The sequence below is a fragment of the Nothobranchius furzeri genome, chromosome 3, assembly GCF_043380555.1.
Source record: "Nothobranchius furzeri strain GRZ-AD chromosome 3, NfurGRZ-RIMD1, whole genome shotgun sequence".
Lineage (NCBI taxonomy): Eukaryota > Metazoa > Chordata > Actinopteri > Cyprinodontiformes > Nothobranchiidae > Nothobranchius > Nothobranchius furzeri.
The window spans coordinates 56197191-56215737 of NC_091743.1; the positions used below are offsets into that span (position 1 = coordinate 56197191).

At 44.0% G+C, this 18547-nt stretch overlaps 2 protein-coding genes across 2 annotated transcripts; both read right to left on the reverse strand.

Annotated features, from left to right (window-relative positions):
- Window positions 1-7080: 7080 nt before the first annotated feature.
- On the reverse strand, window positions 7081-10088 carry drd5a (dopamine receptor D5a). Its single transcript, XM_015959325.3, has one exon. It carries the CDS (start codon window positions 9655-9657, stop codon window positions 8275-8277), a length of 1383 nt encoding a protein of 460 aa, XP_015814811.1. The 5' UTR covers window positions 9658-10088; the 3' UTR covers window positions 7081-8274.
- Window positions 10089-11387: 1299 nt separating this feature from the next.
- otop1 (otopetrin 1) lies at window positions 11388-18033 on the reverse strand. Its single transcript, XM_015959324.3, has 6 exons — window positions 16794-18033; window positions 16504-16640; window positions 16142-16200; window positions 15901-16031; window positions 13091-13998; window positions 11388-12605 (listed from the first exon to the last, which is right to left on the reverse strand). Exons 1-6 carry the CDS (start codon window positions 17164-17166, stop codon window positions 12435-12437), a joined length of 1779 nt encoding a protein of 592 aa, XP_015814810.3. The 5' UTR covers window positions 17167-18033; the 3' UTR covers window positions 11388-12434.
- Window positions 18034-18547: the final 514 nt, after the last annotated feature.

The following is an 18547-nucleotide window of genomic DNA, read 5'->3' on the forward strand; positions in this document are numbered from 1 at the left end:
TTATTCTTCTTGGGTGAAGATCCCGCAGATGGGAGAAAGCAGTTTAAAGGTTATGTAACAACCCGCAAAGGGACCTTGTGCTTACCCGTAGCTGATGATGGCATTATGATGAGAATGAGGGTTGATGTGGAGGCCACAGTTAGGTGTCTGAGTGTTCAGCCGTTCCTGAGTGAGATGGATGCTAGATTTATGAAGGCTTGCATTGCTGCTCTATCTTTTTATGGTCCTTTGCCTCAGTTCGTCCCCATGGGGGATGTTGCAAGTCCGAGCAATCGGTCAAGGCTTAGAAACAGTGGTCAGAGACAAGGGTCACACAAGGGTCAAGAGGACAATAGTTCAGGACTTGCTGGTGAGGACAGAACTAGGCAAAGGGTCAAAAGACAGGCTGTCTTCTCTGGATCCACCCATGGACATACCCCTGGGCCCGCCCCTAACTCCACCTCTGGCGGGAAAAGAAGGACTGGCATGGAGTGAGGAAAGTCCAACTGGACCCAGAAGCTCTCAGGAATGCTGGAGGAAGATCTACAATTTGCTACCAACATGAAGATTTATGACCTCTGCTCTCATTCCAGGAGTGCAGAATGTAACTTTTGTGCCCTCATGTGAATACTGCATGTAGTGAAAATGATACCAAATGTCTTATGTAGAGCTAAAAAAGTGTATCTGGTAAATGACCCCTTGACCTAAACTGTCAGGAGAGAATGACTTGTGACTCTTACATTGTTTAGAGCAGTCTCAGAAATGATATAAAAGGATGCAGCTCAGATCGAGCAGGGCTTCGTTCTTGGGGAGATTCTGAGAAGACAAGAGCTAGTGTAAACTAACTCTTATTTAATCATTTTGAACTAATTCCTCCGTGGGGGATAGCAGTTGTTTTTCACTTTACCCATTTTTTGTATTTTGATTTTGTAATAAAACATTTTTGAAAAAGAAACATAATCCTGATTCTTTCAGGTTTTCTCTAAAGCTTCACGTTTGGGGCCCTGGCCATAATTGCACAGAGGTAAGCATGTCGAAGATTGGTCTCTGAATTATCAGGACTTACTTTACAGTTTATAACAGAATAATATAAAGAAACCTTAAGATAAGGGAAGTTTTAACTTTCCCCTCCTTGCGAGTAACGAGTTGTCTTAAGGGCGATAAAAGCAAAATATTCGAGGTTATTTTGGCTCTGATTGCAGGTTGAAAAAGTCTCTAATCAGCTGGAAGGTTGGATTAATAAATAAATTGATAAAATTATGATAGCCTGATCAACTAGCATAAATCATTTTATATTTACCAACCTCCCACATAAGCTGTTAGAGGCGCAATTAATTCCGGGTAATCCAAACAATTGCTGAGAGGCTTGGCTTGCCTCCAGACTTCTCTCTAGTATCTTAACCAAAAGGTAACGAGTTTAAAAGAAGTGTAGTACTCTGGGGCTGGCTATTCGTGCAAGTCATTTCACCTTTAAAATAAAAGACAAGATTCTAATTAGGTAGTCCAAACCCGGGTCTGGTACGATTATACTCGTCGACACACCCCCGAACCCTGATGGATGCACCGTCTCATTAGTTCTAACGGAACTGGGTTTTAAAGGAACCGGTAAATGGGACGGGCACGCGACAGTACAACAGTCCGGAACACTTACCCTTTGCCTCTGTTACAGTCTGCTTTTGATCTACTCAGGGGGGCTCAGGTCTTCACCAAGCTGGACCTGCGGAGCGCTTACCATTTGGTTCGTATCCATGAGGGGGATGAGTGGAAGACTGCTTTCAATACTCCCAATGGCCATTTTGAGTATTTAGTTATGCCGTTTGGTCTCACCAATGCACCCGCAGTTTTCCAGTGCCTCATCAATGATGTTCTCAAGGACATGATTAACAAGTTTGTGTTTGTTTATTTGGATGACATTTTGATATTTTCCCCAGACGGAGACACTCATGTGCAGCACGTCAGAACCGTATTGCAGCGTCTTTTCGAGAACCAGCTGTTCTGCAAGGCGGAGAAATGTGAGTTCCACACAACTCAAACAAAGTTCCTTGGACATGTGGTCTCTCCTGGTTCGGTGCAGATGGACAAGTCTAAAGTACAAGCTGTTCTCGATTGGCCTGTCCCCGTGGATCGTAAGCAGCTCCGGCGCTTCTTGGGGTTTGCTAACTTCTACAGACGTTTCATCAAAGGGTTCAGTGGCGTGGCTGCACCTCTCCATAGACTCACCTCAGCTCAGGTACGTTTTGTCTGGGACGATGGAGCCAATGGGGCTTTTACTGAGCTTAAAAGACGTTTCTCTACGGCTCCTATCCTGGCACAGCCTGACCCCTCCAAACAGTTTATTTTGGAGGTCGATGCGTCTGAGTCTGGGGTGGGGGCCATGTTGTCACAGAGAGCGTCTGATAACAAAGTTCATCCCTGCGCGTATTTCTCCTGCAAGCTCACTCCTGCAGAGAGAAACTACGACATAGGGAACAGAGAATTGCTAGCTGTGAAGCTGGCCCTTGATGAGTGGCGCCACTGGCTGGAGGGTGCAAGACAGCCTTTTCTGGTGTGGACTGACCACAAGAACTTAGAGTACATTCGCACAGCTAAGCGACTTAATCCACTCCAAGCCCGGTGGGCTCTGTTTTTTGATCATTTCAACTTCACCCTCTCTTATCGCCCTGGCAGCAAGAACATCAAACCTGACGCCTTGTCCCGCCAATATCAGCAGGACTGTAAGTCAACAGAGACCCTGGGCGCCACCACCATCGTTCCTCCTGTCCTGGTACTTGGGGCAAACCGCTGGGCCTTGGAACGAAGGGTCAAGTCTGCAGTTTCAGGTACAGTCCCAATTCCTGATGGATGCCCCCCTAACTGCTTGTTCGTACCTTCAAGTCTACGTCCCGCAGTGCTGAAGTGGGGGCACTCGTCATGCCTGGCTTGCCATCCCGGGATGACAAGCACCGCCTTCCTGGTGGCTCAGCGTTTCTGGTGGCCGACCATGTCCTCTGACATATGAGCTTTCGTCTCCTCGTGCCCTGTGTGTGCCATTGCTAAAGTGCCCAGAACCCCTGCTGCGGGACTCTTACAGCCTTTACCTATCCCCTCCAGACCATGATCCCACATAGCCATGGACTTCATCACGGGTCTGCCCCGTTCAAGAGGTAATACTGTCATTCTAACTATTGTGGACAGATTTTCGAAGTTGGTTCATGCTGTGCCCCTACAGAAACTGCCCTCGGCAAAACAACTGGCTGAGATAGTGGCACTACATGTGTTTCGACTGCACGGGCTTCCTGAGAACATTACCTCTGATCGAAGCCCACAGTTTGTGGCAGCGTTCTGGAGGGAATTCTGCAAGCTCCTTGGGATAACGGTCAGTTTGAGTTCTGGTTTCCATCCTCAGACCAACGGGCAAGTGGAATGTTTTAATCAAGACTTGGAGACCACCCTACGAGCTATGTGCTCTAAGAACCCCACGACCTGGTCCTCACAGCTCCCTTGGGCAGAATATTCCCATAATTCACTTGTGAACTCTACCGGTTTCTCCCCTTTTCAGGCTGCCTATGGTTTTCAACTCCCTCTTTTCCCCAATCAGGAGAGGTCTGCATCAGTCTCCAGCCCCGCCGCATTTGTGCGACGCTGTCGGCGCACATGGGTGGATTACCGCTCTCGACTAGTCCAGAATCAGGAACGGTTGACTGCAGTGGCGAACTGTCGGAGGTCAGCCGCACCCGACTACAAGGTGGGAGACAAAGTTTGGCTTGCCTCGACCGATGTGCCATTGAAAGGGGGTTTGAGAAAGCTTCTTCCTCGGTACATCGGCCTCTATCCAGTATCCAGGATCATCAACCCGGTGGCAGTCAAACTGGACCTTCCTCGCTCCCTGTGGATCCACCCCGTTTTCCACGTGAGCAAGCTGAAGCCCTTTAGGACTAGCCCCTTGCACCCGCCCCCTGCGGCTCCGCCTGCTCCTCGCCTTGTGGATGGCGGTCCAGTCTTCAAGGTGAACAAACTCCTGGCCTCTCGGAGAGTGGGTCGGGGCATCCAGTACCTGGTGGATTGGGAGGGTTACAGCCCGGCGGACCGCCAGTGGGTCCCCGAACGCCACATCCTGTGCCATGACCTGATCACCCGTTTTCACCGGGACAACCCTGATCAACCCCTTCGGCCGTCTGGAAGCCGGACCTTGTGAGGGGGGTTATGTTACCCCCAAATTCCACTACCTCCGCTCCGCTCCGGTCCGCCCCCGCCTTCCGCAGCCGCTCGCTTCCGAACTCAATTTTTACTGGTACCCGCTCTACAACGGCTCCGCTCCGGTGCGGAGACCTGAGGGGGGCAAACAAGCATGCGCAGGATTTTCGAGATCTTGCGATACAGTCCGAGCAATAAACGCGGAAGTTAGATCAAAACACCCGTTGTGTGGGAGAAGCATCGAAATGAACTGTTTAATCTGCCCATCATTTGTGTTGAGAGATCAGCAGTGTTTGGATCAACAAAGTGTGTCTACTTTGATAGTGGAAACTGTATTTATGGCTTAATTTTGTGCATTTAAACTTCAGCCACCATCGATAGTGATTAAAAGTTGTTAAATCTGTGCATATGAAACAAAAAACGCCTTTTGTTTATCGATGTATTGTGAAAAACGGAAGTTGTGCTTGCTCCTTTTCCCGTTGGGCCGTTGTGATTTCTGTCCATTTACTGCGGAGGTGCTCCGGCGTCTGGCAAAAATAGGATCGATTCTATTTTTGCCGGACGCCGGAACAGAGGGCGGCGCACGGCGCCGCACTGCCGGAGCACAGCCGCAGTAGTGGAATAGCTCTGATTGACTACAACGAGACCGATTTTGCTCCAGCATTCGTGTCGGAGCGGAGCGCAGCGGAGCGGAGGTAGTGGAATTTGGGGGTTATGGGTTACTCCTCATGATTGTTTTTAATGTGTGTTTTTTTCTCTATGTAGGTTGGCTGTGGCTCTTCCTGCAGTTCCTGCCTCTCTTTGGAGCACCGGGGGATGCCGCAGCTGACTGCAATTTCCTGATTGCCACACCATGTATTGAAGCAGCTGCTCCCAGTGCATGGTGTGGCGTTTTTGTGTAGTGTTGCTGGTGTCTATAGTATTGCTTAGAGTCTGTGGTAGTTTTTGTTTCAAGTAAAGTCCTGTGAAGTCCTTTTCCCACTTATGTGGTGACTTTTTTGTTATTAAAATATCTCAGTATTGGATTTAGTCATCCTGCCTCCTGCATTTGGGTTTATTCCTGTGTACCCTCGCGTGACAAGGGGTCCTCTGGCTCAGTATGGATTACTGGTATGGGGTGCTGATTGTAAATTTAAAAATGATCAGTTGAACATTACCTTTTTTAGCTTCAGGTAAGGATGATAAAAATAGATGTTTAGATTCAAAATAAATATTTTAAGTTTAATCCGAAGGTTGAAATCTAAATATAAATGTGACAGTTTTGAACTAAATATTTTCTGTTAATTTACAAAGTCAAACTGTTGTAGCCCACTAAAAGATAAAATGTAGGTGAAGAGATCTGCTGGGTCTTTTGTAATCATCGTGCATCGGTGTGTATGGAGAAGTAAGACTGGAACATTAATTAATAAAACACAATTTTACCATGAAAACAAGGTTATTTAGGGGATCTCTTCACTTTTATTTTTGATAGGCTATTCATGTTTTAGCTAGTTATTTGGTTTAGGCACCTACACTATCAACATGACACTTGGCTTTATTGAACTGCAACTTCATACATTTTTTATTTAGTTAAAAATAATTATTTTTGACATTTTTTTAACATGCATAGAAAATAATTAGGCACAATTTTGTAAATGTCACCGCATTTGTAATCACATGGAGCCTAAATATGACAGAACAGGCTGTCAAGTGTAAAACAATAATGGCGCAGAATAGTTGTTATTTCAAAGCCTCTTTTCACCATTACCTTGTAAAAAAACTGCCAATACAATGAGAACATGGGAACAACAAGAAATTGAAGGTGTGTCTGTTTTGTTTTATTTAACACTTTACAGGAACATGGCAGATGGCTGCTCTTTCCAAGCCCCCTTGTAGGTTTTCTATAATTTACATAGCTTTGAAACGCAAATCAATCAGAAGAGGCTGCAATGTTGATGTTCTTCACGTGTGGTCTTTTCCAATCCCTGTCACTCATCTGTTTGCATTGAGTTTGCCTGTAAATTATGCAGAATCTAGTCACCAGGAATGTGAAGGACACATTAGAATAATATTGTCTTAATACTTAAAGGACATTTGAAACAAGAACGAGATTTGTGCAAACAGAGTAATTTCTTCAGCTTTGAGACAGGATAGACAGACTAAATCTACACCTCAACATCACACTTAAAATGCTTTGTTTGTCTTCACCTAAAAAAATTGAACAATTGTGTCGCTCTGGCTTGTGGGAATCAAACGTGCCTGCATCTGTCAGAGAAAAGTCTAGCTTTCTGATGCTGTGGAAAACAGTCCAGACTACTGAGAATCCCTAAGGAGTTGCAGTTTTTGCTTGCAGAAACAACAATGTCCACTAAGGATCTCATACCTTCATTCATGTGCTGTTTCTGACATTTTCTGTTTTCATCTGCTGTTAAAGTGAAACTTTGCAACTTTTTCATATTTTAAATCATTTCCTTGAGATATTATGTGCTAAAATGTCACTCAGACCACACCACACTTTGTGGCCAGAATATTGCACTTACAACTTTAGTATTTTCAGAAAAAAGGGAAGCTGACATGCCTGGTGCAGCTGTCTGCTCCCATGTTTCCTAAGTGTTTTAGATCAGAAATACAGCTGGTTTATTATTATTAGTGATGACTCACTTCTGTAGACACTAATAAAGGCTGGGGAGACATTTCAGCTGTTAAATGAAGATGTTAAAAAGACAAACAAACAGCAAGGGGATACGTTTCACTTTCGGTTTAACCACAGAAACTTCATTGCAGACACTGGGGTGCTAAAAGCAAGCAAAAGTCCCATGTGTGCCTTCAAAGTGTAAAAAGAACAAACAAGCAAATTAATGATTTAAAAATGTTATATCGTTTAAACCACTAGACTGCATTTTTCAAATGAGATTTGAATAATAAAGATACTAGAGCATTGTGTTCCTCTCTGCATGAAAGCATTTTATTAGACAAATGATGACACGGTTCACCATTTAAAGGATAGAATTACATTCAGATCAAGTCATCTGCACAGTACAAAGATGCGGAAGAGGTGATATGACATCCAGTTGTGTTGGCCCAATTGGTCTCGTGTGTGCGTGTGTGTGTGTGTGTGTGTGTGTGTGTGTGTGTGTGTGTGTGTGTGTGTGTGTGTGTGTGTGTGTGTGTGTGTGTGTGTGTGTGTGTGTGTGTGTGTGTGTGTGTGTGTGTGTGTGTGTGTGTGTGTGTGAGAGAGAGAGAGAGACAAAAACACTTCTGAGATCCACTCCTTATAAAGTCTTTGGTCAATTGAATCAGGCTGACGAAGCTGAACCTTAGCAGAAGTTTTGGCCTCGATGTGAAATCAAACATCATAAAAAAAGCTGTAACAGTTATGAAGTGTTCAAATGTCTCTGCTGTTTTTGTTCACATTTTATGTTTATTTAAAGATGCCAGTTCACCCATTCTGACTTTGTCATCACATTAGATTTTGTGCTTTAAGCCTGCTGGCTTTTACTTTTGAATAAAACTACACAGTAGTCCACTTGGAGCAGGCGAGTGTGCTAAAAGGAGTCGCTGGGGTTGTTGCTGTGGTGAAACACTTCAATAATGCATTTTGGCATCATGTAACCTAAACTCCATGGGGCACATTCTTTGCATGTCTCAAATCTCTTCTTTCTTTCTTTTTTATAGCTATAAGGCGCTGAAATGACTGCATTTGACTAGTTGCACTGTCTGTAAGGCTGCCCTCATCCTCATCATCACCATCAATGGAAGGGTGGGCACTGACACACATGAGTTTATTCAGCAGCGTTAAGTTTCCTGCAGGTGGACGGAAATGAGACACTGATGCTCCAAAATGAGTAAACCACAGCTTCAGCAACACTGAATCTTGAAGGAACACAGATGCCACTTGTCATGTAAATAAACACCTACACATAACTGTTTATCAGAACAGGACAACATCACTTTTCATATATGATGCAACGCCGTGGCAGGAGGGGAGGGGTGTGTGGCTGCAGAGACATGCGTCCTCTTGGTGTGTCCATCAGAAGGTCATTAGGTAAAGGAAGCTGCTCCGTGGGAACCCCCAGCGGAGAGGAGATGAATGGCCGATGACATTTAATCAATACATCCAGTCACGCTCAGAGTGACCCCGAGTCAGTGTAATCCGTTAGGTGTGAACGGTGACATCCTGTCCAAGCTGATGTCTGCCTCGCAGTCCTCCAGGTCACAAACCGAGTCAGTGCCATTCTCGTTGTTGTGAGAAAACTGTGAGATCCTGTCAAAAGTCTCTTCATGCTCGATACATTCAACCACGTTGGGGATCATGTTGACATATGCGTTCACAATTTCCTTGTGGATGAGGGTGTCCTGGTTGTAGGAGACCAGCTCGTTGCTGATGTTGACCGTCTCCACAGGTGTGTTGGAGCAGAAGTAGCGGCAGCCCAAAAGGCTTGCGAAGGCCTTCCTGAACTCAGCGTTGAAGGCGTAAATTATGGGATTCAGGGAGGAGTTGGCCCAGCCGAACCACACGAACACGTCAAACGTGGTCTCGCTGACGCACGGCAGGCCCGCTTCCCGGTCCGTGACGGGCCTGTCGCAGAACGGCACCATGCAGTTCAGAACGAAGAAAGGTAACCAGCAACACACAAAGACCCCCATGATCACCGACAGGGTTTTGAACACTTTGGTTTCCCGTTTAATTGACGTTTTCAATGTGTTGTGGTGTTGGCACTCTATTCTCTTGCTCCTGCAACTTTGCGCGTGCTCCGCCGCTCTTTCCAGGGAGGCTATCCTTCTGATCTGTATTTGAGCAATCCGATATATCCTGGTGTATGTTACAATCATAATTGCCACGGGGATGTAGAAGCTTATTAAAGAGGAGGATATAGCGTACTCTCTGCTCAGGCTGGAGTCACAGTTTTCTTCTATCTGACGACTTTTGGAGGAGTTGTGCGCCACGGCCATTTCGTCGGCGGTGGCTTTGTGCCAGTTTAGCTGGACCGGTATGAATGAAATGAGCAGAGACAACGTCCAAGTGATGCTGATCATAACAAAGGCAACTCGCTGGGTCATTTTCCTCTCATAGCGAAAGGGGCTGGAGATGGCCCAGTATCTGTCCACGCTGATGATGCAGAGGTTGAGGATGGAGGCAGTGGAACACATGATGTCAAAAGCAACCCAGACGTTACAAAAAGTGCCAAACGGCCAGTATCCCGCCACCTCAGCCACAGCTTTCCATGGCATGACCAGCACAGCCACGAATAAATCCGACAGCGCCAGGGAGACGATAAAAATGTTGGTTACTTTGGTCCGCAGGTGCCGAAAGCGCAGCACCGCGGAGCAGACCAAGATGTTCCCCAGCAGTGTCCACAGAATAAGCAGGGACAGGAGGCATCCCGTCACCGTGCGCCCCACCATATCCTTTCTCCCGTCGCTTGTCGTCTCCGTTTCGGTCCTGTTCCACATGATCTCTCCGAGGGGTGCCGGCACAGAATCAGTCCCCTGCACCGAAGAGAGATACTTGGCTGGGTTCTCCATTTTTTTCAAGTAAAATTACAATCCATTACTTTGTGCGCGGGGACGGGCTCAGTTATCAGCTGGTCACCGAATTGTCCCCAATGACCCGCTGGGCTGCCAGCTTGACGCGCAGAGCAAAGCAGAGGAAAAGAGAGGACTGAGCGCGTTAAAATTAAACCGAGCGAGGAGCCAGGTGCTCCGAAGGACTGAGACACAGCACGTAGTGGCGAGAGCATATTGAAAGCCTGCCGATCCGGTGGTCTGACCAGGGCTGTCTCCGTAGATCTGTCAGTCCAAGATAATCTGAGCAAGGTGCGGATGGGAAGGGAGTCCCTAAAGCCTTACAACACACATACGTGCGCGCACACACACACACACACACACCAAAACCAGTGCTCGATGCATGCACCATCACGCCTACATGGCTGTTTACGCAAAGACGCACCAAAGACATGAATAATGTGAGAGTTTCGCTCGGATCCTCTAAAGTAATTACAAATGAGCAGACAGCTTTTGTTTGATGGCGGGCATTTATCTAACACAGCCGAAAGGGTTTTCTTTTGGAGAGAGACTTAAGCGTCACAGCTCAGGATTTGGCCGTTTTATCGACTGCTTTTCGCGTGTTTTTGACATGTTTTATTTAAATAGTTTTAAAACTCAACAAGCCAATGTTCATAATGTTATGTCGTTTGGTAATATATTTGATAACACATAGACAGATGCCAAATTTCAGTTTAAGGCAGTTTTAGCACTTTTAGAGCTGTCCATGGTGCTGAAACAAAAGCCGAACAGCGTTTCTGCACCACGGACAGCCCACAAAGCGCTTCAAATGTATTATTCATCTATCTGGACTAAACACCAAATATCCCTAATTATTTGTTTAACACAATTTTAGCCTGTTTAAATTTATCTTAGAAACAATAGATCGTGTCTGAACACAGGTGGCTGTTTGCCCTCTAACCATGCCCCGTGTGGAGGTCGGAGCTCCGTCCTCTGCGGACTTTTCTGAACCGGTGAGTCACATTCACACTCTCATCGGGGCATGTAAAGCCGGGAGCTCCGCGTCTTTGGCGCAGCAGCAGCAGCAGCGTGGATTCCACCGCTGAAACGTCACGGTTATTTTTAGATGTGTCTGCGTGCCTGTCAGATCGTTCAGACACTACGTTGAAATAATCCCCTGACGCTCGGGCCCAAAATCTCTGGAGTAGCCTGACCTATAATCTGAGGATCACATCACGTCAGGAAGCAACCTGCAACTGACGCAGCTGGAAGTCTGCTTCTTCACTTACAATTCACCAAAGACAGACAAAAAATGTAAGAGTAAGATGGTGCATGTGTTTGTATTGCTAGTTTCTTTTTATTGAAAAAATATGGAGTGATTTTATTTGTAAATAACCTGATCACATTTTGAGTTGTGAATTATTATTATTATTATTATTATTATTATTATTATTAAAAACTTACTAACTACAAAAGTTTGCTAATTAATGGTAACTTGAGTCTTATTTCTCTTATCATTATAAGCAGGTGTGTTACACGTAGCCGTGAGTGAGTGAATAATTCAGTGGGGCAAACGCTTGTGTGTCCTTGTGTTATTTTGTCGCCATCTAGCGGTTGAGATGTTTACTGCAGTTGTTTTACCCCCACCCCCACCCCCACCCCCCACCCCCCCACCCCCAAGAAAAAGATGGGACAAATCTTAAATTTCAAAAAGAAACTATGCATTTTTATTTTTCTTATGAATACGGACATCTGTTTACATCTTTTTCATCACAATTTCTTTGAAAATACATAGAATTTCTCACAGCATCTGAGAGATTTTGATCAGTTAAACAGTTTTTACAAATACATAACATTCTCTTAAAATGACCCCAAAAAAGAGAGAAAGGGAGATTTTGTTTCCTAAACTTGGCACATACAGAGAACTGGAAGGGTGAGAACTTGCAAGACACCCGAATGAAATTTCATGTAAAATTCTTATAAATGTACAGTGCAAAGTTTTGTCACAGACTGTGTGGATTTAACTGTTGGTTCTTTGACGGGTAAACAACTGTCTCTCATGAGAAGTCAGTGGCATATGTGCTTTCTCATGTTTTTCATGTCCTGATGATTACATACTGAAGGAAAGTTAAAAAGGAAGCTGTTTGAGAAATGTTTTCTTTACATCAGCTCAAAGGGTTTTAGGATGCTTCAGGAACCTGATGAATGTTCTGCAGCTGAGAGAAGAATGAACATCTTCTGAGAACTAAGATTTGCCTGAAAAACTGTTACCGATACAATGATAAAAATTGTAACAAGTCGTTCTGTTCAAGTGTGAGCACGGTTCTACTACGCTACACGAAGTAAAGTACCAAGATGATTCATTGAGAACTTTATCCGTACACAGTCGGTACAGTGGCTGAGCTCTTACTGTCAGATATTGTAATCAAATCTTTTTCATAAAACTACCTTCAATCAGTAAAAAGTAACATTTTAAAGTGTGCATTTTAGATGAAGCATATTTAGTCTATGATGAATATGGTCCACCTGCTAAAAAACTTCAAATATGAGAACAAAAAACCTAAAACGAGGATTCTTCTCATCACCATGTCTAGTAAGCTTTTTGGTTTACAGCATAAATCTTCAAGGAAATTCCTCTTTCATCTTCACACTGAGAACCTTCCTTTAGTTTGTCTCCATGGCTTACTCTCCAGTCTGCAGCCGAGTGGCCCTGACTGCCTCCTGAACAGCTGACCCATGCTGAGACACAACCTCGAGGTTCCTGTGAATCCTGTCAGTGTCATTTGTTTGCTTTCCAGTCAGACCCGACGAAAAACTTCGAAGAGGGAGGCTACTGAGTGCATGCGGTAGAAAAGGCTCAGAGGAACGGCAAAATTGAGAACTGTGGTCCAAGCGGAGAAACCAAATGTTTCCTGTTCAAGTCCGTTGTCGTACTGTGGCCTGCAACCAAAGGCAGGAAGGATCCACAACTGAAAAGAGAGGGGAAAAGGGATTTAAAACAGTGTATATACATTATTTTGGCCAAAGACAACGAGATAAACAAACAGCCATGCAACAATTGTTTATGTACATTCCGCAGTTGTTATTGCACACATTATACTACACTAGTAATCATGTGAGGACACATACATGTCTGCGCTTCACAGAGAAAATTTGGGTATTTATTATGAGGCAGCAAAGTGTTACTAACTGCCTTTTTTCTGGTTGGTAATACATCTGATGCAGTAAAAAAGAACAAATAATTAAAGTGGAGCAAAAATTCAGAAATCAGCATGAAAATTATTTTTGTCTACTACTGAAAGGATTTGATTCATTGATAACATTTAACAGTAACAACGGTTTAGACGGACGCCTGACTGTAACCTTTTATCAGTTATTTATTATTTTAATATCTGAACATCAGTGTGTCTTGAACTGTGTCATGAGTTTATGTTATTTTTATGATCATACTCACTGAAATGTTGCACATGAGCAATAAAATAGAGATGTTCTTCAGAATTAGTCTTTTGATATTTAGAGGTTCTACGACCTCAGTGTGAACTGGCAGCGGCACATTCGACTGCTTCCTCTGACAGTCGTAGACTTGGGCATTCTCTTCCTGCTCAGTCTCCATGGAAACGCAGGCACCACCAGGGCTCTCAAAAGCCTGATTGACAATCCCGTTGAGTGGCGGTGGCAGGGATGTAGTCACTGAGAAAACTTCCGCACCGGATGCCATCTCTGGGTCTCCCCCCTCTGCACTCTCTTGCTGGCGATAAAGGGACTCAATAATGAAGAGGTTCTGGAGGTACTTTTCCATCACAACCAGGAGAGAGTAGACCAGGTTGGTCCAGCGGAAGGGCGGGTTGCTGCTGGTGCTTAACACAGACACTATACTGCACCAGGACAAGAACCAGGAGCCTACAGAGGACCCAAACAGCAGCTCTGTGTCCAGCTGCCTTGAAGGATTCTTGGCCGTGTCAAACGGCTTGTGGTTCGCTCGATATATGAGCAGACCGACAGCACCGGTGATGCACATTACTGCCAGCATAACAATGCCATAAATGTAGTACATGGAAATGGCTGAGTAACGTAACTCAATAGAGCCCTCGACACGTGTAATGTAGACCACCAGTATTCCAATAGTGCTGGCCAGAGCCACAAGGCCCACAAAGGGGCCTACAGTCAAACCCTGGGTTTTGGTGACCAGACTTTTTCTGTTGGAGTCAATGTCAATGGTGCGTCCAATGTTCTTCCACATGACAAAAAGCAAGGCAGACACAAAGATGTGGTACTCAATGTTGAACGGGAAGAGATATGTCATGCTTTCAGAGAACAGGTTGCATATGTTTGTGGTGCAGTTGCATAGGGGCTCTGTCTCACCTGCAAAACAAATATAAAAATAGAAATGTATGAGAGAGGATATAAAAATGCAACCGAATAATATTGTTTTACAGGTGGAGAACACAACAAAGACAAAAACTAAAAGTAACCAAGATTTGTGTACAAAAATAACGAATTGCCCAGTTTAGAATAGTTTCTGCAAACGTTTGATCCACTAATAATGACAGATAAACATACCTCTTATGTTTTATGGTTTACATATGGAGGTCAAAAAATTAAGGACAGCTCTCGTCAGAAGGAATGAAGAATAAAAAATACCTGAACTAACATTTGATTATAAGATGAAAATGAAAAAAAAGTTATTTTTTGTTTGTTTGTTTGTTTGTTTGTTTGTTTGTTTACATGTCTTTTTGGTAAACAGCCAGATAAAATTTGTTTGACTCTGATGTCATCTTGTTGCAGAATTTTTGTTTATACAGACACCAACTCTGGAGGTGCAGCAGCACAGTAATAAAAAAAATTAAATAATTTTTGCAAGGTTTCTCAGTATTTTCAGAATTTTCAAAATTTGCTAATTTTTACTTTTTTAGATTTAAAAAATCTGCAAATTTTAACTGGAAAAGTTAGTTTTAACATTAAAATTCAATAAAATTATAAAGCTGAGAACTTTGAATACTTTTCTTGTATAGTGAAACAAATAAATAAACGTTCACTAGAAAACTGTGTTTTAGCTACTTATAGTAAATCTAAGTTACATTAAAGAGCAAGTCATGCCTACCAGACTCTTTACTCCCACTTGCAGTTTGAAAAATGCAACAAATGCTGTTGCCTAGCAGACCGAGAGGGCGGAGCTGCTAACAAATACACACTCAAATCATCGTGACATCATAATGTATCATCTAACATCATAGTGTACCTCTTAGCCAATAGAGATGGCAGATTTAAATTCAAATGCAGTGCTGACGACGGTGCATCGCTGACAGTTTTAGGCAGAATATTTAAATTTTAACAAAGATGCACTAAAGCGCCGAATTATTGACCACATTTGTCTACAGCACAATCAGACACTCATTTATATAGTTTATCAGCCAGTAAATCTTGATTTGGAGTGACTTGCTCTTTAAGTTTCCAGATTATTCTTTATTGACATTTATTTTATGAGTAGTTGCTCATGTAATGAATGTTGCCTCTACATTTCCGGGAGTAAGCCTTAAATGAGCCAGTATAAGTGTCTTTTTTGCACTTGTGTTCATTTCTAATCAGTCCAATTTTTCCCATGTGAAATTTCACCCATCATCTCTATGCCTGCTGATGAATGTATGTTTTATACTTACTCACTCCTTGTGAAGCCCACACCAACACACTCTGGTTACTGGATGCCCTCAGGGGCACATCTTAACAAAACCGTGCCGTGTGCCCCCAGTCCCTCCATCTACCCCCCTTTTCTGCCCTTCAGTCCAAAAAAAGGCCACCACCGTGGCGCTGCACCTTTTAATTAAAAGGGGGGACAGCAGTCAAGGTGCAGCCACCCTCACAGTCGGCCGGATATGAGGAGGAGCAACTGAACCCCCAACCCAAGGCTTAGATGTATCACTTACTGTAATTGCAGCACCCTTGGGACTAAGTAGCCTTGTGACAAAGCCGTCTGGGGTCAAGCGAGGGGTTGCCAGGGAGGGCAGTGGTGGCTGAAGTGTGGGGACAGGGTCACAAAAGGGAGGGGTGGGGGTGGGGGGGCACCAGCAAATCAGTGTTTCCTGTGAAACCCAATAGAGAGACACGCTGGACACAAACAAGACCTACTAGCAGCTAAGCTTCCCTCCCTTCCCCTCTTAAACCTTCCTCTCTTTCACTTTCCTTTCATCCCTTGACTTGAGCTCTCAAGCAGACTATTGTGCCTTCCTGCTCCTTATACAAGTCACCAATCAACCCCTTGGCCCTCACCTAGAGTGATATTTTCAAATCCCATGGCAGTTAGTCTTCTAACATGATTGTTCATGAAGTGCTCGGTCTCTGACATCACACCGTTGCACCACAGGAGGAGGTTGGTAAAGACTGCATGAATTACACCAAATCTGAGGAGACAGACAGACAGTTGTTTAACAGAATGTGGGAAATAAAGAATCATGCAGCAGCCACACCATGCAGGATAAAATGTTGCATGAATATTGCAGACTTGGTTTACCTCTCAAAGGTTTCATTGCTCTTGATGACATCCTTGATGTGAAACCAGAGAAAATGAACCTGAAGAGAATTGTTGGTATAAAAAAGGGGGTTAGAGATTTTACTAAAGGGAAATGTTCACTATTGCGTGTTCTAGTAATTAATTAAACTTTACACCAGTGATACAGTCCCTTTAGCCCAAAGATTTGCCTTGCCCTATGAAGTTACACTAAAAAACATGGGAAAGCTAGGACTATATTGTTGCTGCAACAAAGAGCACATTATCCAAAGTTCCTCAGTGGCACGCAGATAATAAAGGCCCAGGTTGTAGCGCTGATGGTGGATTATCACTTTATTGAAATGAAGCCAGGACTGGAAACTTACCTGCGCTACGGTGTGAGTTGCATGAATGACGGGATATACCGCCAGCATGGCGGAGACGCAGGACCGGTACCCGACAAAGTAACCGATTCGGAGTGCGTCCATGATCAATGAGACGATTGCAAGAAGAGTCAAACCACCTAGAAGGTTAAAAAATACATTTATGTTTACAGTTTAACGCACTTAACAAATGAAAACAAAATTCCTTTAGTTTGGGAACGTTTGGATGCGCGTAAATACGCACCGCGCATTGAAAAAAACTTTTGAGCTGTTTTTTTTCTGCAACATTTTACCTCTGATCCAGCATGTGGTGGCATTGACGTCCCTCTCTGTGCGTGTGCTGCTCTGCCTGTGCCGCACCAGGATGTACCACGTCATCCAGATCAGCTGGAGAACCATCAAGCCGGTGGCGAAGGATAGCAGGTCCTCTTCCTTCACGGAGGGCTCATGTTGGGAGATGGCCAGCATCAACGCCACCCCGATCAGCAGCAGATTGGTACCGTACTGTCCGCTGAGGAACTCCGCATTCTTCTTCGGGTATTCACTCGACAAACGGATGTTTAGGTTGCCGAAAGTCCTCTTTTGTCTCATGGAGCTGGGAGAGGACGAGGAGCTGCGACGGTACTTGTTCAGCCTCAGAATATTCAGACCACCGTGCTCCACCATGATTGAGAGTTTTGTGCAATAATCGCAGTGCTAGGAGAAAAGCCAGAGCTGTGCCCTATAAGTGCATGAGGGGGAGGCCAGGTGCGTTTCCGACAAGGTGCTGAATCAGACGGATACAAAGTGAGCCAAACATGAATTCAATCTTGAAGGTCCGGCTCAGTGGTTACGCACAGTTCCGATGTCCAGCCTCACTGAGGATGGGCTTGATAGAAGCCAGTTTCACCTTGTAGGCCTGAACCTGAAACACACTTCACACACAAATATCTGCACGTCTAATAAGCTCTCTGAGTCGCATTAAATGAGAGATTGCGTTTCAGTCCTTGGTGATCCTTGACGTCCACTCTAACTCCCATGCGTTTCAAAGACATCAGCTGAAATTACTGTGCCAACCATTCATTGTCTAAAAAAGAAAGAACCCGAAGCAAGGGGTTACCAAAAAAAGCAAGAATTCAAAAAATCCGAGTTTTCAGCGCGACTGTTTCCAAATCTTTCCTCTGGAATCGTTTCAGGTGAGCTGTTCAAATAAAAAAACACATTTACTTCTGAGTTTAATCTTAGTGCTAATGAGGATTAGAGAACATTTTACAACAAAAGCCAAGCGAAATAAAATAAAGCTGTCAGTGTTGTGAGTGGAAGTTATGAAAAATTGATTGGACCGTCGGAAACCAGAACTTTTAAAGATTTGGCATAAATGGGCGGATGCGCGCAATCTGAATAACAAAAGGTAGGACTGCCCACGTGGAGCTGCATGGTGTAACCATCCACACCGTGTCCAGGCAACATAAACAAAATGTTACAAACAGCAGCTGTTTTATGAAGAAATCTGACATTATCGGCGTAAGGACCAGACAGTGACTTATGAAAACAGACTATAGAGAAATTAAAATATAAATAACAAGACAACAGAGAAGAAAACAGAAAAAGCTAGAACTTTTTGGAAGACACTAAAATAAATAAAAATAATTGTAAAATTTTCTTTTGAACTGGAGTCATGATTTAAAGACAGTCATGAGAAAACAAATTGGAAAAAAAACCCACAAAAGTCATGTTTTCTTTTGTCCCATCCAGTATTTAATATCAGGTCAAATTTATTTAGGTTAAAACGTTACTTTTTAACAGCGACAATAAAATCCCAGTGAGGCTGCAACAATATAAAAACTAATGACATACTTTAAAATGTTGATCATGTAAGACACCTTTACATAACATCACAGAACATGTATCTTAGGAGCCCACTATGGGTGGCGGCTTTTACAAAAGCTAAAGAGTGACAGAGCCGTGCGTCATTACGCACGCTGGATGCGCAAACCCCCGCCTTCAGTGATCTCTGCACTAGAGGTAACCCAAACGGTTTCCGACTTCTACGTAAATTAGTACCAAA

Coding starts and splice junctions, on each gene's coding strand:
- drd5a (XM_015959325.3), bottom strand. CDS start 9,657: ATGGAGAACCCAGCCAAGTATCTCTCTTCGGTGCAGGGGACTGATTCT.
- otop1 (XM_015959324.3), bottom strand. CDS start 17,166: ATGGTGGAGCACGGTGGTCTGAATATTCTGAGGCTGAACAAGTACCGT. Junction 16,201..16,503: donor CAACTCACACCGTAGCGCAG/GTAAGTTTCCAG, acceptor AATTCTCTTCAG/GTTCATTTTCTCTGGTTTCA. Junction 13,999..15,900: donor ATTTGAAAATATCACTCTAG/GTGAGGGCCAAG, acceptor TTTGTTTTGCAG/GTGAGACAGAGCCCCTATGC.